The following is a 25,852-nucleotide window of genomic DNA, read 5'->3' on the forward strand; positions in this document are numbered from 1 at the left end:
CGTAATTCAGTCTAACATGGGGGGTGGGGGCAGAAACACCCCAGGAAGAAGCGGAACTACACAAATAGGAGGGAGCTAATTCAAGGGAAATTAAAAGACACAGTCACAAGAGTGAAATGCCTGCAAGCTGCAGGGAAACTGTTCACAACCACCCCCATAGAGCCTCAAACTATATGTATTAGCCCCCACACCCAAACAACAACAGAAAAAAAAGGATTTAAAAAGCCACTGTGGCTAAACAACAGAGTAAAAGAAGGGACTAGAGCCAAAAAGGATTTTTTAAAACCCTGGAAGTCTAATACTACCTAGGAAAATAGAAAGGAGCATAAACTCTGGCAACTCATATGTAAATAGGGTGACCAGATAGAAAGTGTGAAAAATCAGGATGGGGTGGGGCTTAATAGGCGCCTACATAGGAAAAATCCCCAAATATTGGAACTGTCCCTATAAAATCGGGACATCTGGTCAACCTACATGTAAAAGTATAATTAGGCAGGACAAAAACAAATGTGAAGAGCAACTAGCGATAGACACAAAAAACAACAGCAATTAAAAAAAATAGTACATCAGAAAAAACGGCCTGCCAAAAAAATCAGTAGGGTCACTGAGCAATCGAGGTGCTAACGGAGCAGTGAAGGAAGACAGGGCTGTTACAGAGAAACTAAATGAATTCTTTGCATCAGTCTTCACTGCAGGGGATGTGACCAAGATTCCCATACCTGAGCCATTCTTTTTTGGTGACAAATCTGAGGAACTTTCCCAGATTAGAACAAAATTCAATGTTGGTAAAAATTCAATGTTGGTAAATGTAAAGTAATGCATGTCGGAAAACATAAACCCAATTGTACATACAAAATGATGGGGTCTAAATTAGCTGTTACCACTCAAGAAAGCGATCTTGGAGTCATCGTGGATAGTTCTCTGAAAACATCTACTCACTGTGCAGTGACAGTCAAAAAAGCTAACAATCGTAGGAACCCATAGGATATGGATAGGTAATAAGACAGTAATTACCATAATGCCCCTATATAAATCCACGGTACACCCACACACTGAATACTGTGTGCAGTTCTTGTCACATATCTCAAAAAAGATTTTCCAGTTCTGATATAAGCCCAGAGAAGGGCAACAAAAATGAATAGGGGGATGGAACAGATTCCATATGAGGAAAAGATTAAAAACATTGGGATTGTTCAGCTTGGAAAAGAGTCACCTGGGGGGATATGATAGATGTCTATAAAATCGTGAATGGTGTGGAGAAAGTGTTACTTACCCTTTCACATAACAAAAAAAACATGGGTCATTCACAGAAATCAATGGGCAGCAGGTTTAAAACAAACAAAAGAAAGTATTTCTTCATACAACACACAGTCAACCTGCAGAAGTCATTGTCAGGTGATGTTGTGAAGGCTAAAAGTTTAACGGGGTTCAAACAAGAATTAGATACGTTCATGGACCATGTTGGCTGTTAGCCAAGATGGTCAATGATGCAACCCTATGCTCTGGGTATCCCTAAGTCTCTGATTGCAAGAAGCTGGGCCTGGATGACAGGATGGATCACTTGCTAATTGCCCTGTTCCTTTCATTTCCTCTGAAGCATCCGTCACTGGCCGCTACTGGAAGACAGGATACTGGGCTAGATGGACCATAGGTCTGAGCCCGTATGGCCATTCTTATACACACCACCCAACCCCTGATGTGCATCCCATACCTCTCTCCCCATGAGGCCTGCATCCCCATGGTTCTCAGCCTATGTGACCCATACCTAGGTTACCATCTTGCCAGCGTTTAACTGGCCTGGGGGACCGTTTTTTTTATAGTGTGCCAGTTGTTAGAAAAATAATTTCATCTGCCTTTTTTTTTAAATGTGGGCCTAGAGGTTTGCATTACCACCACAATAAACTAGAATATCTAATGTTAAAAGTTTCTCTGTCCCGCTAAAGATGCAGTGCTCCTACTTCCAGAGTTTAAGCAATAACAGATCAAAACTATTCAAAATACAGCAGCTGCCTACTGACCAATACTCAAGCTCACCACACATGTGTATGTGAGAGAGGATTTGATTCATGTGAGAGTGAGGAGACGTGATGTTGTCAATCTTATCTCTATGTGTTCTTTCTCTACATATTGTAAGTGGCTGTTGAAGGGGGAGGGGGTTGCAGAGTTGCCTTAGGTTGGGGTTGTGGCAGGCTTCCGTTATGGGGGAGAGAGGGTGCCAGATTTTTTGCGTTTAAAACTGGTAATCCTACCCATACCCCACCCTCCCCCATGGGTCTGCCCCACATGCTCAGACACCAGGAGTCGGGCCCCCAAAATCCCAAGATTGGCTTAAAACTCAGGAACTGTTAGGAAAACAAGCATGTTGGCTCTGGGCCACGAGCCCATTCGCTGCATTCAGGCCACATCTCAGACCCATGGGCTAGAGCCTTTTCTGTCTGTTCTTATGAACTTGGGAGTGGTGGCTTGAAGGACATCATCAAACTTCACAGGAGTGCTTCACAAACATAAATTAACCACAGTGAGATAAGATTCCCCAACTTTGGTGAGATAAAGGTGGGATTATCCTCCTCCCTTCCAAACGGGGAACTGAGACACGGAGAGATTAGCGTCAAAAGTATACGCTAATTTGATTAAAATGTCCATGGCCTGATTTTTCAGAGTTTAGCACTTTGTTCCAAGCACAACTCCTGTGGACTTCTGTTTTAACTGTGAGGCCTGAGCACTTTTGAAAATCGGACCCCCGATTCTCATGCTGAGCCATCCCAGGAAAATGAGGAACCATCCCAGGAAAGTTTGGTTTAAATGGCTTGCTTAGCATCACACAGGAACTCTAGCAGATGCAGGGATAGAATCAGGAGTGACACTCAACTGCCTAAATCACAAGACCATCCTTTCTCTTCCTGAAGTCCCCTGCCTCGTCCACCATGCATCTTCCAACGACTGCAACAAATAAGGCAGGGGTCCTAACAGACATCTCCATTCTCCACACAACCCTGATTTGTTCCCTGAACACTGACCACACTGTGCAGTGAGGCAGGGGCCCTGTGGGTGTGATCATGTAAAGACTATTATAATGAATGAAAAAAAAAGGGCCAAATTACAGTTGAACAGGCAACCTTGGTTCTGGCATTTCCTAACTTTTGAGTGGTTGACTTTGCAGCTTTGTGTATATATAATTTCCTATATTTTTAAAAGAGCAAACCGAAAAAAACCCAGATGTTCCAGCATTTGGAACCCTATTGACTCCTCCTCCCCCTGCTCTTTTACTCCATTGGGCCATCTCCATAGAGCAGGGGTGGGCAGAATATGGTTCAGGACGGAGGTGCTGATTGGCAGCAGCTGCTGACTCAAATCGCTGATCTACTGAAAAAGGCAATGTATTTAGAGTGGGGTCAGCATACTTAAAGGGACAATGCACGTCTCTCTCTCACATGGTGTGTGTCTCTGTCTGCCATGCTGTCTCCCCTCCCTCTATTTGTGTGAGGCTACATTAACAGCGTGTTAAACCTTGAGGGCTCAGCCGAATGCTAGTTCATCATTTAGCAATAAAGCATTCCCTGGGAAATATCTCATCCTCTTTCACCCTCTGACTTCACCACCTCAACCAAGCTCCACAATCATCATTGCTGTGTACAGTATTAAATTGTTTAAAACTTATACTGTGTATGTGCGTGTATATATATAGTCTTTTGTCTGGCAAAAAAAAACGGCCTTGGAACTTAACCCCTCTCCCCATTTACATTAATTCGTATGGGGACATTGGATTCGCTTAACATCGTTTCGCTTAAAGTAGCATTTTTCAGGAACAGAACTACAATGTTAAGCAAGGAGTTACTGTACAACTCCCAGCTCCCACTCAACTCCTCAGCCCAGTTCCAGTGTCCACCCTCTTTCTGGCTCCATATCCCAGCCCCAGCTCCTCACCTCTGTTGATCTGAGCCAGCCTTCTTCCTCCTCCTCACTGAGTGGGTGTAAGCAGGGGGAGCATTTAGAGCACAGGAGAGACAGTTACTCTGCTCTCAGTTCCTGCATGCCATGCCAGAGCTGCCCCTGGCTGCTGCAAGGAACAATGGGAGGAAAAGTCCTGCTTAGCCCTTGCATCCCTAAGCTAGAGCAGGCTCAGTGCAGACTGAAATTTTGGAGAATGTAGATACTGAACTCTAATGAATCTCTATTGAACGTGTGCAAACCGAGATTCCCAGCAACTCACAACTTGGCCAAATTTGGGCAGATTTTTAATCACATGGCAAAAGTTAAACCCTGACATCATGATTCCCCCGGCCAAATGTCAAGTCCCTGCTCCAAAGCATAAAGATGCTTGAGCTTCTTAAAACAATGGTTATAAGATCTTTTTTAACATGGGCAAAAGTAACATTTTTCCCTAGACTCGTTCTGAGAAATGGCTGAACTGTTTTTGCTGAAGTTTACCAAAAAGTCATGTGTGAGGCAAACACTCATCAAGGAAAATTTCAGCTCAAATCATTATACATAACTGAAAAACAGCATCTTAACTGTAGGGATTGCTACCTGTATCACCTATAATGTAGGAATCTAAATAAAAATTGGCCTCATTTTTTCCAGAGCTAATAAGTGCTTAAAGTGCTTGCAGTGGAGATTATGGGTACTCAGTATACCTGATTATCAGGCTACTTTTATTTAGGAGCCCTACTTCACAAAACATTAGCTATTTTGTCCAGGTAACCATCAGTCATGACCAGGACTTTGCATAGCATTTCTCTCAACTTTAAGAACGCAGCTGCCAACTCACCCACAAATTAAGTTATTCACTCCCAAGCTAGCAGAAAACACTTAATCATCAGAGAACAGTGAGAGCAGAATTTATTACTATGCTGCCATTCAGACAACGCAGCACCCTCTGCAAGAGCATGAGGCAGAGACTCCCATCTGCCAAAGAGGTGGGTGCTCCCTGCATTCACACAATGGGTACTTGCTCATGTTAAGAACAGTGTGCGAAAGAGGTAGGGAGAGGCAAGAGACAAGAACTCTCAGAGCTGCAGACACAAAACAAAAAGATCACAGGAGCAGGCTGATGCCTCCCCCAGCAAGTCCCATCACTTACCAGGTAGATGGTTCCACTGAACAGCAGGAGTTGAGAGGATCAGATCAGTCCATCCTATTAATTCAGTGGGCTCTTGAGAAAGATCATGATAGATTCAGGAGCTATCCTAGGGCACAGAGAGAGCTGTAGCATTACAATTTCTGCAGCTCATCTTAGACCAAGAGAAAGGGGGCAGTCTCTCCTCAGGAGACACTGTATGTGTGAGTAGGGGGGACAGAAGGCAGAGAAGCAGGGAGAGGGTTGTTCTGCAGCACAGGAGCAGTTTGACCAATCAAGTTGCTCCTATCCCAAACTCAAGAAAATTCAATCATCCCCCTCCCCCACACCTACATACACATTTTCTAAAAAGTCGTATTAATGCAATATGAGATTTTAGAACATATGACCAATTTAATCTGTGGTGCAATTCCATTGGTTTTGGAATTACATCAACAATGAATCTGGCCCATAATCAGGCAATTCAGAAGTATTGTTTCCATCACAACCTTCAATCCCCCACACTGAACACACCATGTAATAAGACATGCATTTAACACCATTCTCAGTAATGCAAAATACTAAATATGTGCAACGGTGCTCGGTGTTACAATTGGTCTCGGAAACAGTTCTGAATGTCCTGACTTCGGCACATCTAAGATCTCAACAATAATATTATATGCAGTTTTTTGAATAATAAAAGGATTGTAATCTTCGGAGGTGTTTAGAATCTACAACTCTTATGAAAGCCATTGGAGATTTGAAAGCTCAAACTCTCAGCAGGCCAATAAAACTACATCCCATGCAAAAGCCGATTTATTTTAATCTAGGGTTGTGCAGTCAAACCTTTGAATTATAAAACTGGGCCCATAATTCACAGCTCCTTATTATTTATTTTACATATGGGCCTAAGAGGTGTCCCATCACTCTTTAAGAAATAATTTTGAAGTTTATTTTTACAGTATACAAAGAAATTATATATAGGGGTTAAAAGCAAATATCACAGTATTAAGACAAAATGAACCATTGAAAGCTGGGAAACAGCATATATCACTGACTTCTACCATTAACTAGCTACGTTCTAGTTGGTTTATAACATTACAAATATTTGAACACTTTTGTATTGATCAAGTAAGTTAAAAATATTTTACAATAAAATATACACAAATAAATTAGATACAGCATAGATTATCATTTTATGTGGATTGTTCTAAACACAATATCTTTATTATAAAGACAATTTACAAGAACACTATTATGCATGTATATATAGATATACACACAAAAACAAACATATATTTTAATTAAATGGGTATTTTACTGTGTGATATATTCAAGATATTTTTTAAAAATAAAACTCTGTGCACAGGTCAAACACCTAATTGGCATAAATAGTTTACCATAACAAGATAAATGACTTCAATGTAACATCTTGTATTGATTGCAAAAAGATAAGGGTATCTCACATAGCTTAAAAATGAAGCAGCTATATTGAAAAAAGATTTGAAATGTTATTGTTCAGAGTGTATCAAGAGATTTTATAATTTTCTGGTTAGAGCAATAAAAGTTACAAGTATAAAAGGGAGTGATCAGCGTCTCGCATGTTAACACTAGATGGCCTCTGTTCTGCTTTTTTTACGTTAATACTTTCTGGTTTATAAAGTTTACCTTGGTCAACTGACCAAATTTCAGGTGCTGTGTCCTCACCCATACAGACATCTGATAAGGTTTCTATTTTGGACCAATTATGGTCTTTTTTGGTAGTAAGATCTATTAAGAAACTTCTCCAGTGAGCATTCCGGTCATGGATCTAGGGGGGGAAAAAAACCAAAGATTATAGAGGAAAGAAAAGTTTCTGAATAATAATTTAAAACAATTGAAGATTTTACTTTCATTAACCATGTTCGAAATGGAATAGGGTTGATTTTAACATTCCACTGCTGCACTAGGATGGACAAAGGGATTAGCTGGCCTCTGAAATGTGAGAATGATTCTACATTACTAACTCTGTTCCAGGTCCACTGCCATGACACAGTGGACCTGGAACTAGACCTGAACAAGGGAAACTAGGAAAGTCCTGATTTCCTCCCCAAAGAGGTCATTCTAGTGATCTTGCTCGCAGTCCAATTTATCACCTGGAGCTGTGTGTCCTATCAAAACTCTGAGAATGCATCTGAAGTTTCAAGAAATGGTAAGACACTGTATCTTGTAACTACAGTATGCGGGCTAAGCCACTTTCCACAGCATTTGTGATTAGAGCCCTGCAACCTGACCTAATCCCAACGGAACCTGATTACAAGGGCTGGGTCCGAATCAGGTGGGAAAGCAATCGGACGGTCTATGGCTGGGGTGGGCTCTCCTCCTCCGGCCTGTGGCAGCTGTGCCCCCTGCTCCTGCTGGCTACTGCCACCTCGCTGCACTGCGTGTGCTAGAGTGGCAGTGACTCTCATTCCATAGCGCACACAGCACAGTGCTAGAGTGGCAGTGACTCTCATTCCATAGCGCACACAGCACAGTGGAGGGAAGCAGCCATGCAGCACATGCAGCTGGCCACTCTGCCAGCCCCGCAGGCAGGAGGTGACGGAGACATTGACTCAGGTTCGCAGGAAGGACTGGGGCCAGTTTGGGTGGGTTTGGGTCTGGTTCAGGTCCAGGTTGGGGCTAAAAATTAGGCCCGAGCAGACCTCTAATTGTGATTTAAAAAAAACCAAACAACCCAGCTATAGCAGCATCCTCTTTACATTAGCTACGTTCTTGTCTTTCCTCATGTTTCATTTCCTGTATGATCAGATTTTGCTGTTTAAAAATAACTGGTTATAACTGGATTTTAAGACAAGTTTGTCTGTCAGGCCTGGGAATTGGTACATCATCTGGGAATTAGCGTTTCTCTTCCTCAATCTAACAGCTCCAGAAATACATCTTTATATTGCACACTCTTTGGGGCAGGGACTTTGTACAGTACCTATCGTAACAGGTTCTGGTTCATGACTGTGGCACTAGGTGCTACAATTATATAAATAATAGATCTGTCAATTAATCGCAGTTAACTCAAGCAATTAATGCAAATCATTTCCTCTGGTATGGTGGTCGAAGCATGAAGGGGCATACGAATGTTTAGCATATCTGGCATGTAAATACCTTGCAATGCCAGCTGCAGGAGTGCCATGCAAACACCTGTTCTCACTTTCAGGTGCCATTGTAAATAAGAAATGGGCAGCATTATCTCCCGTAAATGTAAACAAACTTGTTCGTCTTAGCAACTGGCTAAACAAGAAGTAGGACTGAATGGACTTGTAGGCGCTAAAGCTTTACATTGTTTGGTTTTTGAGTGTAGCTGTGTAACAAAAAAAAATCTCTATTTGTAAGTTTCAAGAAATCCTATTTCTTTTATCTTTTTTGCAGTGCAAATATTGGCAATAAAAATAAGAATAGAAAGTGAGCACTGTACACTTGGTATTGTGCGTTGTAGCTGAAATCGATATATCTGAAAATGTAGAACATCCAAAACTACTGATAACACATTAAATTGGTATTGAATTATTGCTTAACAATGCAATTAAAACTGCAATAAATCTCAACTTTTTTTTAAATCTTGCAATTAATTGCGATTACTTTTTGTAATCGTTTGACAACCCTAATATTATTAAAAGCCTGATGTAATTGTAAATCAGCACCCTAATCCTCCCCCTCATCCTAACAGAATTTATTTTTCTTAAGGAATCAAAACTGAAGCATCAACTCTAATCCCTAATAAATTAAAAAAAAAAAATCAGCTGCAAAAATGTAGCTTCCCGCCCCTTCACCCCTAATTAAACCTCTGTACCGCAGTTTAATTGCTACAAAGGCAAAAGAGAGGCAACGTACCGATACGTGTCTCCGTAAGGTGGACATGTCTGTAAAGGTTCTCTCACAAGCCCTGCACTTGTATGGTTTTTCACCGGTGTGAATACGCTGGTGACGCCTGAGAGCTCCTTGCTGAGTAAATGTTTTTCCGCACTGTTCACAAAAATATGGACGTGTCTCTGCAAATGAACAAAACCCACAACCGCTGAAGATCAGTCCTTTCGGGCCTGATCTTGCAGGCGCATCGGTACATGCTTGACTTTACTTATGTGAGTAACAGGACTATTTATGTGAGCAATGCTGGATTAAAGCACTTGCACAACAGTCCTGGCTCCCACAATCACGTGATGAATATTTCTAGCCCCGCTGGTTGTGAAGAAAAGCTTGAAAATGTAACCCAAGTGAAATTGATCCAGCAGGGTCTGCCTGAGTCTCTAAAGGGAGATGCAACATCCAGCAGAACTAGGAATGTAGCTACTGGACCCAATCCTCCCTACTAAAGCAGATCAGGCCCTTCTTCTGGGGAATGCTACCCTGCTACTGGCCTCTGCCACCAGCCCACCCTCTGCTAGGGTGATGGCCACGGAGGATGGGCATTGGCGGGTGGGGAGGGGTGTCCAGGGCTCTGGATTGCTTTATCAGTCTCTGCAAATAATTAAAGTTAAGAATGTGTGTAAGTGTTTGCAGGATAAAGGTCTTCAAGAAATAAATTTCCAAACAATGAGTCAAACTGCATTTGGCCCAATGTAACTAACTACCGTACACTGTATCAAGGAGGCAATGCAGGGTATATTTTTAATTTTTTAAATACTGTATGAATTTTTTTTCCTTTACAAAAAATATGAGTAAGTATGAACTCTGGTTCCAAATCACTCCCCGCTCACTATACATACGTAGCCTATCAAAAAGATTGTTGAGTTAAAGGCTAACGTCCCTTTTGCATACAACTTCAGATCCAAACTTCCACCAGTATCTACTCATCTACTGGCTAAAACAGCATCTGTTTGCTTTGTTACCTGCATGAACATTACTGTGTTGGGCTAGGGAGGCTCTCAATCCAAACGTTTTCCCACAAACATCACATTTATAGGGCTTAGCTCCCATGTGGCATCGCTTATGGCATTTTAAGTATTCATTGGTGGCAAAATGTTTTCCACACACATCACATTTAAAGAGACGCTCTCCTGTAAAAAAACAAAAGAGATTCTGAATTCTCTTACCAGTTACTTCCATAACCTCTTCCCGGCCAAGTCCAATGTTTTGTTGTTTTTTGTCCATGCTTAAAATCCTGCTCCCTTTGACACATTTTGCTCAGTCCCTTTTCCTGGAATATCATTAACCTTTTGATTTCCATGAGTCTGTGCTCTCTTGGTTTTCAACTGGCTTCCCATCCACCGTGCTTTGTTGGCATGTCTCAGGGCTCTGACCCCTTTTCTCCCCTCTTCATCGTATCCCTATATGACCTCACTAAGAAAATAAGAACGGCCCTACTGGGTCAGACCAACGGTCCATCTAACCCATTATCCTGTCTTCTGACAGTGGCAAATGCCAGGTGCTTCAGAGGGAATGAACAGAACAGGGAAACATCAAGTGATCCATCCCCTGTCACCCATTCCCAGCTTCTGGCAAACAGAGGCTAGGAACACCATTCCTGCCCATTCTGTCTCATAGCCCTTGATGGACCTATCCTCCATGAATTTATCTAAATCTTTTTTGACCCTGTTATGATTTTGGCTTTCATAACATCCCCTGACAAAGAGTTCCAAAGGTTGACTGAGTGTTGTGTGAAGAAATTCTTCCCTTTGTTTTTTTAAACCTGCTGCCTATTAATTTCATTGGGTGTCCCCTAGGTCTTGTGTTATGCAAAAGAGAAAGTAACATTTCCTTATTCACTTCTTCCACACCAGTCAAGATTTCATAGGCCTCTGCCACATCCCCCTTAGTTGTCTCTTTTCCAAAATGAAAAATCCTGCTCTTTTCAATCTCTTCTCATATGGAAGTTGTTCCATACCCCTAATCATTTTTGCTGTCCTTCTCTGTACCTTTTCCAATTCTAATATATCTTTTTTGAGATGGGGCGACCAGATCTGCACGCAGTATTCAAGGTGTGGGCGTACCATGGATTTATATAGATATTTTCTGTCTTATCATCTATCGCTTTTCTAATAGTTCCTAACATTGTTTGCTTTTTTGACTGTCATTGCACATTGAGTGAATATTTTCAGAGAACTATCCACAGTGACTCCAAGATCTCTTTCTTGAGAGGTAACAGCTAATTTAGATCCCATCATTTTGTATGTACAGCAGAACCTCAGAATTATGAACACCTTGGGAATGGAATTTGTTCATAACTCTGAACAAAACGTTATGGTTCTTTCAAAAGTTTACAACTGAACATTGACTTAATGAAGCTTTGAAACTTTATTATGCAGAAGAAAAATGCTTTTAACCATCCTAATTTAAACGAAACAAGCACAGAAACAGTTTCCTTACCTTGCCAAATCTTTTTTTTTTTAACTTTCCCTTTTTTTAGTTTACATTTATCACAGTACTGTATTGTATTTGTTTATCTGTGTCTGCTGTTGCTGCTGCTGTACTTCTGGTTCCAAATGAGGTGTGTGGTTGACTGGTCGGTTTGTAACTCTAGTGTTCGTAACTCTGAGGCTCTACTGTATAGTTGGCATTATGTTTTCTAGTGTGCGTTACTTGGCAGATGAAATTCAATGCTGATAAATGCAATTTTGTTGCCCAGTCACACAGTTCTGTGAGATCCCTTTGCAACTCTTCACGGTGTGCTTTGGACTTAACTATTTACTCACTTGGCCTCTGCTGACATTTCTATGCAGATGACTCCCAAAATCCATCTCTCTCCCCCAATCTTTTCCTTTGGTCTTGCATCTCAGACAGGCTTTCTGATGTCTACCTATCCAGGTACCCAAATGGCCCTCATCATCTGAGTACCTCCTGCGAGTTACAAATATAATGTGCACTTCTCTGCCCCCATCTATTCCCTGCTGCCAACAAGCTTAGGAATTTGGATGATTTCTTTTCTACAGAGATGTCCTGCAGACAACTTGTATTCAATCTGACCAAATAAAGGGGTGAGAACGGTACAGGGCGAGGCCCACGGTGTTTAATTCCTACCTGTATGTGTCCTCTTGTGACCATTTAGTTTGCCTTTGTCAGCAAAGCAAGCTCCACAGTCCTCACAAATATATGGCTTTTCTCCTGTATGAGACCTACAGGAAGTGAAACACAGAGAGATATTGAGAAAACACAGCTAGACAGGCAGTGCCTAATTTGTAATGAAAGAGGTGTCAGGGCACAAGTAATTTTTTCCCCTTTCATAACAGAGGCAGCAAGCCCAGAGGTGCCAGGGTTATGAACCACCAAGCTTAGATGTGGCAGGGCTCAGCCCTGGCGAGCCCCAGCACAAATTAAGCACTATAGTCAGGGGGGTTTAAAATAGCATTTCCTCTTGAAATTAATTTCCTGTACTGTAGATGTTATGGTCCTGGAGACTTTGCCTAGATTTTCTATGTGGGAGTTGGCTTAAATGTGTTCAGCTCAGCAAGGAAATTAAAGGTTTGCATGCATATTACATCAAAGGTGCATGCAGACCCGAAGGTGTACTGTTGCAATGAATGACCCTATCTGATGCTTTGGATTTTGCATGAATAGATGGGGAAGGAGGGAGAGGAAAGCCTAAAGAATCCTTGACAAAGACATTTATACTCCTCAGATCAAGTAAGTCAGTGTAGCTTCATTAATCTGACGGAGCTCGGCTGACTCACACTGGCTCAGAATCATTCCCTTACAATGCCTTAAAGAGGAGCATGCAAGATTTTCCTTTGGCTGTTCCTTTCTTTCTCTTCCTTCGTGCCTCAACAGCAGCATCAGCCCTAAAACTCTGTGGCCAAAAGGACAGTCCAACTATATTGTCCTATATTGGCTGCTAGACGATACACCAGAGTGATGAACCCAATATTCTGCCAAGCATAACTGATCCCCCCACACACAGACCCTGTGAAATTTGGTAGCATGGAACAGGCCAGCAAGACTACCTGTACTTCTTTCCCCAGTTCTGCTTACACTACAGCACTTCGTGGGCACAACGTTAAACACAGCAGTTCTCCAGTCACCCGCAGAGTTTCCCAAGAAAAACAGGAGATGGGACCAGAATTCAAAGGGAGAAAAGAAGCAGGGAAAAAATACAAACTATGATCCCTGTGACTCCCTCTTCCCAACCCCAGCTGTGAGCATCCTTCACACATGGATGAGAAAGACCCTGTGACTCCCCCGCAGCTGTGAGTGCCCTCACACACTTACAGGGGGGACTCTGTGGCTCACCCCAGCTATGAGCGCTCCTCACACATTCATGCATGGGATGTGTCAAGCTGTCTGGAGTGGCTCATGAGTATGAGCACCAACCTCAGGGCAGACTATTAAGAAGTAGGGCACAAACCCTAAGTTGGCTGTAAGTTCTATACTTAGATTCGCCAACCAGGTGTGAACTCCTCAGGCATTACAACCACCTCAGTCCGCATAAGATCTCCATTCTGTCTTGCTACCCAGATAAGCTTGCCATTACAATACAGTCCCTTACACCAAAAATCACAACAATACTCAGGTTACTCCCAGTCCCATTACCTTCCACTTTGGGGGGAGGGATAGCTCAGTGGTTTGAGCATTGGCCTCCTAAACCAGGGTTGTGAGTTCAATCCTGGAGGGGACCATTTAAGGATCTAGGGCAAAAGATCAGTACTTGGTCCTGCTAGTGAAGGTAGGGGGCTGGATTTGATGACCCTTCAGGGTCCCTTCCAGTTCTATGAGATAGGTATATGTTCATCCTACTCCTCTGAGAAACTCCTGATACTGATAAACTCCTTGTGTGAGTATATGTATGCTCTTGCTGCGATCCAGCCAGGAACTGATAAAGCCTGGGGTTATTTCAAATAAAAGGACTGCTTGCCTATCTTAGCAGGTGAATGAGGCAAAGGAGAGAGAACAACAGTGAGTGCAGACAGACAAGAGCAGGTGACCTGACATGGAGCTCTGTGTGGCTTGAAAGCTTGTCTCTCACTCCCACAGAAGTTGGTCCAGTAAAATATTGCCTCATCCACCTGACTTTGTAATATCCTGAGGCTAACATGTCTACAATTACACTACATACAACATGTGGTTCCTAGACATTTACACAAATATATTACTTACTTTATCATCAAGATTGTATTTGTCTTTGGAAGGAAAAAAAACCCTCAAGTGTTGCAGGTATCGATGACCTCACTATTTATAAGTGTGACAAACATACTGGGGCAGATACTCCGCTGGTGTAAACTAGCACCACTCCACTGAAGAAAGACTTAGTCCCATCGATCTCAATTTAAATCCTGGCTTTTCAAAAATTCTACTGTAGTTTTAGTTATCTTGGGCCTCATTGATAGGTCTGCTATTTCCAAACAGCAGACAGGTCTGCTATTTCCAAACAGCCAGAACTCACAAAAGACTGGCATGTGCTGCTTTGATGGTGGTGATGACAATGTGGATGTGTTTTCTTTCCTTAGGCTAGCAGCAGATCTCTCCAGGCTTCTACAGTGTGTCCTGAGCTACCATTCTCAACGTGTGTAAATCACACAAACTGATTTGCACCAGCTGTGAGGTAGGGCAGTGCTAGTGTCCCCATTTTACAGGTAGGGAACTGAGGTACAGAGAGATTAAATGACATGCCCAAGGTCACACACAAAGTCTGTGACAGAGAAGGAGATTGAACCTGGGTCTCCTAAATCTGAGACCAGCCTAACCACTGGGTAAATCCTTCCTCTCTTGCCATTTTTTACATTAGCTGAGGATCTGGATCAATCTTATTTGGAAATAATCACTATTTGCTTGCCTATGTATGAATGGTACTGCTATGTTTTAAGTCTTTCCCAAAGGTAAGGTAATGACCCTGGAGTAGACAAACAACTTTACATAAATAAAAGAAACTAAACTTCGTTAATCATTGATATTACAGGCCAACATAAATCCCAGCATTCCTCTATTACATGGATACTGCAGAAAAATGACTGGGGGACAGTAGGTCGTTCAAGGGAAGGAGTGCTGAGGCAGGGTGCATGCAGGGTTCAGTAACGGGAGAAGCAAGACTGTAAGCTGACCTGGTGTGGATCTTAAGCTGTGATGGCTGTGCAAATTTTGAATGACAAATGCTACATTCGTAGGGTTTTTCCCCTGTATGTGTCCGCATGTGAAACACCAATGCAGTTCGAGAGCTCAGAATCTTCCCACAGACTGAACACAGTGGGCGCTTCACTCTCCCTTCATGCTTCCGCATATAATGCGTCCTCACGTCTCTCTTTCTTTTAAACGTAGCATTGCAGAGGGTGCAGGCAAATTGCCTTTCTTCAGTATGGACACACGCTCTGTGCTCTTTCCAGCTGTTGTAGCTAGCAAATGACTTGCTACAGATATCACACTGATAGACTTTACCGGGCAAGGACTGATGGACATCTTTGCAGTGATCCACATATTTTTTCCGAGATACAAACTGCTCATCACATTTATCGCATGTTATAACATAGGCAGACTTCTTAGTTACCCGGGCCTTATTTACCTTCTTTATTTTAAAGTCTTCACCCAATTCATTTTCTTCAGCATCTTTATCATTAGAGGAATCATCGTCGTCATCTGTACTAACATCCTCGTTAACTTTACTACCATCTGCTTCAGAATAAACTGCATCGTAATCTCCCTCCTCTTCCCCCTTTATATTTGTTTCTTCTTCATCCTCATCCCTGTCTTCATTTTCATCTTCTCTGTTAGCTTCAGATTCATCATATTGCCCCTTCCTTTCTTCCCCTGCATTGCTGCAATCCACTTGTGCATTAGATGAGCTCCCTGGCTCTTCCTCGTAGTCCATGGCATCTTTGCTCCTGGCAGCTTTTCGCAACCCAGGGTCTGATGCCCCATCCCATCTGTCTCTGGTAATATCTGTTTCACAGTATGTTGTATCTGGTCTATCTGCAGGTGGAACTACCATCCAGTAGACTGGCATAAGCTTCCTGTCTTGCCCAGAGTCATGTATTTTTCTGTTAAAAACAGAACACAACCATAGTAGAGTTAAATACCTGGTTTTATATGCATGCACACTGAAGGAATCAGGTTTCTCATATTCATTTTAATGTTGCCTTTCACAAACTAGTAGAACATCTAGAATAAGAGAGCAAGGAAATATTGCAGAAAGGTGAGACCAGATAAACAACGATAACTGAAGTGTCTTATGTAAGTTATTCTGTAGAAGCATTACTTAAACTGTTGGATATCCTTGCTTTCACAGCTAGCAATGGCTATTACACTGACGGCCTGGCAGAAGTCTAAAACCAGTAGGTCCTCAGGAAAGGACCCCCTCTAAAGCGAACTTATGTGTTACCTAATTAATATCATGAGAGACTGTAAATGCAGTCTAACAAATGGGTTCTTACAAATACAACTTGAGATCCTCTTGCTTTACTTTTAATTAAATTAAGAACAATAAATACAAAATGGCATACATTTAAATATCTACTGCATCTTACCCTTAGCACTTCCTTAAAGAAGCACATTATATTTGCCATATTTGACCCTGTAACATTGTGTGATTCTTAAACAACAAAACTGATGTTTTGCTTTAATTGAAAGGTTAAGAATTTCATTGCAGGCCATATATGATTTCCCCATAATGCAAAGGCACTATTCAGCTCTAAGATACATGGAAGAAATTCCCGGTGTTTTCACACAGCACATGCGCATGGGTAGGTGAATAAGAAGGCAGAACTGGGATTCAACACTTCACTGTAATCTTGAGTTCCCTGTTACAATATAGTGACTGTGGAAAGATATGCAGTGTTAGGTTTTTAAACAAATTAGAAATGTCATTGAATGGGCAAAATTTATGCAACGACATGCCTGCTTTGTGCATGCAATTAGACAAAGCAAATCTGCTGACTGTATGCACATAGTCGATTACGGTAATCTGTCTTTTTAATGGAGTTACTACAGTACTTAGCACAAGAGAATCCCAATATTTAACTAGAACCCTTAGGCACTATCATAATACAAACAAACAAGAGCACAACACAAACATTTTCTTATAAAAAATACTAGCAGGTTGCATCATCTCTATTTGTATAAACTGCAGCACCAACAGTTTTCTTATTAATTTAGGGCCAGATAAAGATACCCTTATGAACACTGAGATAAGTGTATCAACATCTGTCTCAAAGAAATAGGTAATCCTGCACAGTCTATGTCTGAACTGTTAATAACCACAAATTTAAAAACAAATTGTCTGGGAAATTTCTGCATGGGATCGATCTGCTTTCCCTCTGCATGTGACAATAAGATAACTAAGAAAATGAAACAGAGAGCCACACTGCATTGTTTTGAAAGATTACAGTTTGTGTGCTGGGCACACAAAAGACTGATACTGGGTAACTGCAAATGCTTTAAGAGTCTGGAATTATCTGCTCATCCTGCTATTGTGGATTTCCCTCCTACTGTACTACTTCATTTATTTTTCTACTCCTACCGGTTCAGTCTGCATTTTCCTAAAATTTAGCCTCACTCAACCCTCCTCTTTGAGCTCACTCTCTATACTATACAGAACCTAATTATATTTGTCAATCACACTTCTCTCCCTGAGTACCTGGTTTCTTTCTCACTATACACATCAGTCTCAAACAAAAGTCCTTGCATGCAGATTTTCTTTAGAAACAGATGGACAGTATCTTTTTATATATGTAATCTCCTGAGGGATTCTTTAAAGCATCAATGTTATCGATTTATTAAATGCATTAATAAAATTCAAGAAAGAATTATATATATATAGGGATAAAACTATTCTCTGTAGTTGCATTAGCTAGGAGAAAGTTAAAGGGGCCAATAATCCTCACGCTTGAGTGGAAGCATGGTCTTGTGTTGAAGGTACTGGATTGGACTCAGAAGATCTGGGTTCAATTCCTAGATCTGCTACAGGCTTCCTGTGTCATCATGGGCAATTTCTCTGTGCCCTAATTCCCTGTAGGGAAAATAATACAGCAGGGTGGATTTGATTTAAATCACTAGTCAGGAAGACTCAATTTAATCATGCTTGTCTACATAAAACTCCATTCTTGTTGGTTTTTATAACCTTAATATGTATTCTTCACAACTCAGAGACAGATGTAGGTTTCATTTTTAGAAGGTACACACTATGCATTTTTAAAGTGATTTATTTTGAAAAAATTTCAGATTAGTTTTACAGCTATATCAGAAAATGAATGTTTGGTTATTTCATTTACCAAAGGTAATTGAAGCAGACATTTATGAAGTCATGGGGAGGTGAACTATCTCCAATTCAACAGGCTAATCATCAGACCAGTTTCCTACCTGGAGGCTACTCTGTGCCAGCTGCCTGTGGCTCCAATATAGGTTACGGCAGTCAGATAATGGGAGTATAGATATATACCCCCTATACATCCACAGGGGGCACGGTGAAGTAGGATCCATTACAATGGCATGGTCTCAACAAAGGACTCCTCCATACTGGAGCCATCCTCTTATTGGCAATTATTACAGTTTTAGGGCTGCTTTGAGTTGACTCCAACACAGCAGATCTGAGCCCATGATTTCAACTGTACAGGACTCGGAAGGAGAGAAAAGTAAAAATTTATATATTTAAATACCTCTCATATGACCTAACATTTCTTCTCCATATTTAATAGTGCCAATATCTCAGGACCTTCCAAAACACGTACATCACTTATTTCACTTGGCTTTTTCCACGGCTGGGGAAGCAGAGGACTCCAGAGGGAGCCAGAAAAGAGGACAAAGGTATGAGGGTCATAACAGGAGGACTGAATCGCTGAAAAAGTCTGAAGAGGGTCCTGGAATCAGTTCAGGACTCAGGAGGGCTGTAACAGCTGAAAGTCAGGAATTCTGTCCTGGGCCAATGGGAATGCTATATTTATGCTGTCATAAAAATCAAATTCTGTCTCTGTTTGCAGACCTGGAGACTCCTGTGAAATTTTACTGATTCGTTTCGAGTCAGTCAGTGCAGAAAAGGCCTGTGTGAATGCCCACACTACCCAGACACAGCAGGCAGGGCACAGGATCAAATAAAAATAGATTTGTGATCACCCTGTTAGCTGGGTCTTGTTCATTTTTAACACATCACAGTTCTGCCAGGCTCATGTTTAAAACCCAAAGACTGAGACATTCAAAGCCACTAAAGGGGATTTAGCAGCACAACTCCCAATAATTTCAATGCATTTAAATCCCCTGCATGGCTTTGAAAATGCCAGCCCAGCTCTGCTGCAGCCTTCCAAGGTCCCAAAGAACCTAGCTCTGAAGCGATCAGGATCTTGAAAATACCCCTCTCTCAATGCTCAGATACACACACTCACACAAAATGCTGTACCTTACATGGGTATTGTAAGCAGACCTCTGAGCAAAGCTGGCTGGGCAGCGTTCACACTTATAAGGTTTCTCTCCAGTGTGGGTTCGAATGTGAACTGTCAGGCCGCATTTGGAGCTGATAACCTTGTTGCAGTATGGACACGCCTGAGGATTCCTTTTCTTTTCATGCACCCTCCGGATATGGTCATTTATATCCTTCCGGCGCTTGAACCTCTTCTCACAAAACACGCAGAGGAAGCGTCGCTCGTCATTGTGAACCGTGAGGCGGTGCTGCCTGAGGTTCTGGCGATTCGAGAAGAGCTGGTTGCACATATTGCAGCTGTGTTTGAGGACTATGTTGGTGTCGTGCTCCAGCTCCATGTGTGACTGATAGTGTTTGATGAAATGGAATGACTGGTTACACTTCTCACATGTGTACATTTGTGGCAAGACTTCTGATACGTTGCGAGGTGATTTCCTACGTTCGGTTTTACTGGGGAGGTCAGAAATTAAACTATTTTCATCCTCCTCCTGGCCAGGAAGCACACTTTTAATCACTATGCAGGTTTCCTTTGAGTCTGACCGGTTTAGGGCACAATGGCTTGTCTTATTTTCCTCTGGGTTGACTGTATCCATACTAATCATCTCACCTGTCTCTATTTTGTTCCGTTTGTCTGACTTTACCATCCCAGCTTTTGACTCCGGAAGATCTGTCCCACCTTTATTGGGATTTGCAGGTTGTCCATCAACAATCTCATAGTCTGGTAGCAATTTTCTGCATTCCTGACTGTCCCAAAATTTCCTCTTCATGGATGTCACCCCAATTTGGGAAGAATCATTCACTTCATTGTCTTCTGCTTGCTGGACAAGAGCCCACTGGGACCCACCATTTTCACATATCTGACCTTTCAAATGGACACTCAAATCTAAGGCGTTTCTACCCTCTGCCTTCATTTCTTCACAAATGTCAAGCAAATCCTTGCACTCGAGTCTCTCAGCTATCTCCTTCATCCGATGCAACTTTTCTGCGTCAATCTCTACTTCTGCAGTGTAGACAAATTCCAGAAAGGAGGTGAATTCTTCTGAGTAAATGTCCTGTAGCGTCACGGTGCAATTCTTAGCATCCAACATCTCACCGTGAAGAAAAAGCCCTTTGAAGTAATTGCTGGAAGCAGCCAAGACAGCCTTATGAACCAGAAACTCCTCCTGGATCCCTAGGTGCTCAGTATGAACTGTCACATCACAGAAGTGACCAAACTGATAGAGCGAATGCAGCGCACTCAGAACGTTTGAAGCAGCAACTTTGGATTTCATTAGAATTTTCTTCTTCTCCATCCTGCCAGAAAAAAAGCCAAGAGAGTCCATTAGAGCACATCTCATCCACCTGCACCAATCATCTTCACATTCATCTTAACTGCAAAGTAGGCCATCACACTTACTCACACTAGTGACTGAGAGACTCATGGGCATTACCCCCATTTTACAGATGGACAAACTGAGGCACAGCACGAAGTAATTTGCCAAAAGTCACCTAGCAGGCCAGTGGGAGGTTGGGAACTGAGTCCCAATCCAGTGTTCTACCCAGTAGGCCACACTACCTGCATGACAGCAACAGATGGTTAAATCTTTGTTGAGCAGAGAGTCTAGCGGATTTTTAATGAGCACACCCAGGCTTGTAGATTAATGGTGCAAGTTTGTGAGGTTCTACTGTTTGCAAAACTTAAATTGTATGGATATTACTTACAGAAATATATAGAACATGGAAGGAAATAGATACACAGATCTGGTTTAAAATTTTGGAAATGTTGACAGTATTTTGGCCAAAAAAAAATATTGAGAACTTCTTGCTGGTTTTCATTCAGCCTAGAGCGACTGACATTTTGTGAAGAAAAATTTCAAACATTTTTCACAAAAAAATTCTGCATTTGCCAACTATCTCTAGGCACATCTAAATATTACAATAAGACAGAAGCTCGATGGCTCTGTGGGTTTTCTGCCGCCAGACGCACAAGACACTAACACTGCATTTTAAACTATGAACCCTGAGGAGCAAAGACAGTCTTTTTGTGTGTGTTTGTACAGGCCCCAGCACAATGGTCTCATGATACTGACTTGGCCCTTTGGAAGACACCATAAATGTTTACTAATATCATACAAATGCATCAGTTGTACTACTGGGTATCATTATTACCCTGGAAAAAATTATTGATCTAATAGGTTATGTCAATTCCACTAGCCCCATATGACCCGATTAGTACTGCTCACCCTGAAGAGTTTTATTCATAGGAAGTTATAGACACCCACCTACTGGTGCCCAGTCTGAGAGCTGAGATAAGATGGGGTTCTCTGATGTTTGAGCAGATTTAGATATAGGTCCAGACGGCTCATGTCAAGTCATTTCAAAACTAAGTGATGAAAATGCTAAAACAGTCACTACATTACCTAGGACATTAGTAAGGGATTCGTAGCTAGGAACTGATTTTGATCACCATATTATCCATTTAGTATCTCCAAGGTATATCCCATAGATTTGAACAACGCTGGGAGCACACAGTAATGTCCCAATTCTGACATACTTACACTGAACAGTACTGTACTCCACTACTAGTGCCAATGCAGTCATCAGTACTATTCTTGGAGTAAGGAACTGTTCAGTGTAAGTAAAGGTTTCAGAATCTACTCCTGAACTGGCAAACCTTTGTGTATGAACCAAAATGTCTATACAGTGGGTAGTTACTATTCCTCATAACCTTTAGCCTACTATGGTATGCTGAGATTCAGTATAATTCATGGAGTAAACTAAACTGCTCCAGTTTGTTTGGCATATGTTCCCTTATAGTGCTAGGAAAACAATAGCTTTAGGCTGCTGTCTCTTGACAGGTACAGGTCTTCCCTTGCTACAAGTCCTATCCATACAGAGTAGGTAGACTCCAAATTCTTTACCTGGGTACCTTTTAGTTACTACAGGAGGTCTTAGTAGTATAATGTAGCATGGTGATGTTAAACACCCAGCCGGAGGGCTGGATCTAACCTATCAGATGTACTTATGTGGCTTTAGAGTAAGTTTCTAGCACTCCTGGATACAAAATTAGCCTCCCAAATGCAAAACAATTAGAAACCAATGATACACTGCTGTCTTCCTGAGTCTGCAGAGAGCCTGAAACAACGACTTGGAGGTGTGAACTCCTTTTCTCCAATTCATCTCATAGTGATGTTAACTTGAGAGCATAACAGTGACACATTAAATAGTTAGTGGTACATAATCATTGATAATTTTATTGTATGATATAGGGAAAACGGTGGAAGTGAAAGCAAATAGGAAGGAACTGGCTTTTGCTATAGGGAAGGATATGCAGAGAAAAGACAGGAGGGAAAAACAAGAGGGAAAAGTTGAGAAACAGAAAGAAAGATAGAGAAGGAAAAGAAGCAAGGCAGATACAGTGGGTGTCCTAAGAGTAAGTTCATTTTCACACTGAGTGATTGATGAACGTGGCTTTAATAAGAACAATAAACTAAAAATTTAGTTACTAAATTAAGGCCTGATTCCACCTTTGATCTTTGTGGGGATCTTCCACTGACAGCACTGGGAGATCCACTGTAGATTGAGGGCAGTATGGAATCCTAAATGAACCATAACTAAAAAGGTATTTGGCCCACTCCAAAAATGAGTTTGACACTCCTGGTCTAGTAGAAGATTAAAAAGTCTTATTATTTAATGTGTGTTTACCTAAACCGTATAACTTATTTACAAATAAATTTCAGAACCTAGAGAGGAGCACTAGGCCAAAGCAAATAGCTGGAGTGTCTCTCTCTTGTTTGTTGGCTCCGTTTTACAGGATGCAAAAGCTAAGTGGCGCAGTTATTTTAACCTTGATGTTGGAGTGTTTGCTTCTCAGCCCAGTAGTAACAATTGGCATTAAATTACATCATGTTTTACTTTTGTTCCTTATGTGAATAACATGTTTGACATGACATGAAATACATTACTAGTGTATATAAAATGTGCAAATAAGAGGGCAAACTTGCCTTCAACATACTGTCCCGTGATGCATAAACATCGATATACACCACAACAAATGGGTTTGAATAACAAGCTTAAAAGCTCACTTGTTGGAGTAGTATCAGAGGGGTAGCCGTGTTAGTCTGGATCTGTAAAAGCAGCAGAGAATCCTGTGGCACCTTATAGACTAACAGATGTTTTGGAGCGTGAGCTTTCGTGGGTGAATACCCACTTCGTCAGACGCAGGTAGTGGATACCTGCCCCTGGAAATTTCCACTACCTGCGTCTGACGAAGTGGGTATTCACCCACGAAAGCTCACGCTCCAAAACGTCTGTTAGTCTATAAGGTGCCACAGGATTCTCTGCTGCTTTTGTTGGAGTAGCAATATTCTCAAAGCTAATCCAATAAAAACAGGAGTAATTAAAATACATTTTAATCTGCAAGGCATAAATAATTCATGATTTGTGACTTCTATAATAATGTTAATGCACTGTACCTATTTCCTGGCTGCTATGTAATCAAGGATTTCTTAGCAACTAGTGCCCAATTATATTTTTCCAGGGAACGCATTTTTAAGGATGGGATAGGATTTTATTCGGGATTTCTGTCAGAAAAAGACAATGATAATAAGCAACCTGGAATACTTCTGAACACTCCATGCCATTAATTTTGATTTAATTTAGGGCTCAATCCTGCTAGCACTTATGTACGAGTAACTTTACTCATGTGAACAGTCCCATCAAAATCAATGGAATTACAGCTGCTGGGAAAGCTACAACCTGTGCATGTCGGTAGGACTGGATCCTTATTCATCAACCTGATTTGAAACAGAAAAAATATGCTCCTCCCTACCAGTGAATTTTAAAGAAGGTTTATTTTGAGAAGAGGGAAGCAAAATACCTTTGTTAAAGGAAAGTACTTTTCAGAAGAGTAAAAAAGATGTGCATGTATATTGGAATATTTCACCGAAGGCAGAAATTGACCCATTTGATTGCTTAATCTTAGTCCTACCAGCACAGGATTGTTCACACACAGATTTCTAGAAATGTACAGTACACAACACAGCAAAAGGCACAAGCTAACACACTAAAAATAGCCGTGTGGACACTCTTGCTCGTGCTCTCAAACCCTAGGCTGGAGAGCCCGACCTCCAGCCTGAGCCACAACATCCACACTAGCTCAAGCCCTGCTAGCAGCTACCTGGCCTGGGAGGTTTGCTCCCAGCTGCCACGCAGAGTACCCCATAGGTCCGAGAACAGCTGGATGTAGCAGGCTGAAGAGTCACTCAGGCATGCTACTTTACTCAACTGGCTGCTGCTCTTGCCATTCCAGACTATGAGCCAATGAATGGTGGTGCTGTATGCACCAACCTCTCCCCTGCACACCTTGCCTACCTTGTGTCTGTCCCAGTGCTCAGGCTGCCTGACCACAGTCTCTCAGCGATGACTGCGCCACTGATCACTGGGAGGGGCCATGTTTCAGGTGCGGGGCTCCGAGATAGGAGGGGAGTGCTGACCAGAGATGCTGCTGTAAATACAACCACAATAATTACACAGGCTGCACTCTGAACTGAACACAGTGTTGCAACCACAGAACCACATTGTGAGCATATACATTAACTCACCCTTCAGCAGTGCAACAGATGTATTGCTATAAATTATCTTAGCACTAAGAGGCTAATGGAGAAGTTATAAAACAGACGATTAACTAACAGAGGGGACACACACTCTGGACTTGAATGACTAGGATTTTTGGATAAAGAGAATTTGCATTAGTACTATGCTGAAAAGCCAATACCAAGAGGCGGTCTTCCGGCTGCCACTGGGGCGGCAGGTCTGGGTCTTCGGCGGCAATTCGGCAGTGGATCCCTCAGTCCCTCTCAGAGTGAAGGACCCACCACTGAACTGCCACCAAAGAGTGGAGCAGTGCGATCACACTGCTGCGGTTTTGGGGTTTTTGTTGCTGTTTTTTTTTTTTGCCGCTTGGGGCGGCAGAAAACCTGGAGCCGGCCCTGCTGAAAAGGACCATTAAAGTACAGCTAGAAGGCCTTGATCCTACAGACACTTAAGCAATTGATTAAGTATATTTGCCTGAAGGTTCCGACTGAGTTTACATGCGTAAAATTGGGCACATGCGTAAGTGCATGCAGAATTGGGGCTCTGATTAGTAGAATAAAAACAAATGCATGATCTTTCACACAAACTTTAAAAAGAAAAAAAACACAACAAATGCACCTCCCTTCCAAAATTTTTGGACCGTCACAGTTTTGGACTGTAAAACTTGGACCATTTAGGGACACTGTATTTTACTGAAAAATGGTTGATTTGTCTGGGTCTTGTTAAAAGACAACTTTAAGAGCAAAAGTAGAGGCAGTAAAATTAAACTGCTTTAAAATGTATCCCATATGGGGGTGACTCCCTCCAGGCCTGCACATCTAAGGGTATGGCTACACTTACATTTGTACAGCGCTGGGAGTTACAGCTGTCTTCGTACAGCTGTGTAGGGAAAGTGCTGCAGTGTGGCCACACTGACAGCTACCAGC

At 41.9% G+C, this 25,852-nt stretch overlaps 1 protein-coding gene across 4 annotated transcripts in view; it reads right to left on the reverse strand.

Annotated features, from left to right (window-relative positions):
* Window positions 1-5,103: 5,103 nt before the first annotated feature.
* LOC116834034 (uncharacterized) overlaps window positions 5,104-25,852 on the reverse strand; it is a 25,760-nt gene continuing 5,011 nt past the window's right edge. Inside the window, exons 2-8 of one of the 4 annotated variants that reach the window (XM_032795850.2) lie at window positions 19,332-20,645; window positions 15,055-15,984; window positions 12,044-12,138; window positions 9,916-10,083; window positions 8,921-9,078; window positions 6,725-6,866; window positions 5,104-5,186 (exon numbers count right to left, since the gene is read on the reverse strand). In XM_032795850.2, the coding sequence (XP_032651741.1) occupies window positions 5,182-5,186; window positions 6,725-6,866; window positions 8,921-9,078; window positions 9,916-10,083; window positions 12,044-12,138; window positions 15,055-15,984; window positions 19,332-20,645 (2,812 nt within the window). In that variant the 3' untranslated portion in view covers window positions 5,104-5,181. Of the gene's footprint in view, window positions 5,187-5,859; window positions 6,867-8,920; window positions 9,545-9,915; window positions 10,084-12,043; window positions 12,139-15,054; window positions 15,985-19,331; window positions 20,646-24,704; window positions 24,838-25,852 lie in introns of those variants that run through there. The other 3 variants (XM_032795849.2, XM_032795847.2, XM_032795851.2) reach the window with 3 other exon arrangements.

Source organism: Chelonoidis abingdonii, chromosome 3 (assembly GCF_003597395.2).
Source record: "Chelonoidis abingdonii isolate Lonesome George chromosome 3, CheloAbing_2.0, whole genome shotgun sequence".
NCBI lineage: Eukaryota > Metazoa > Chordata > Testudines > Testudinidae > Chelonoidis > Chelonoidis abingdonii.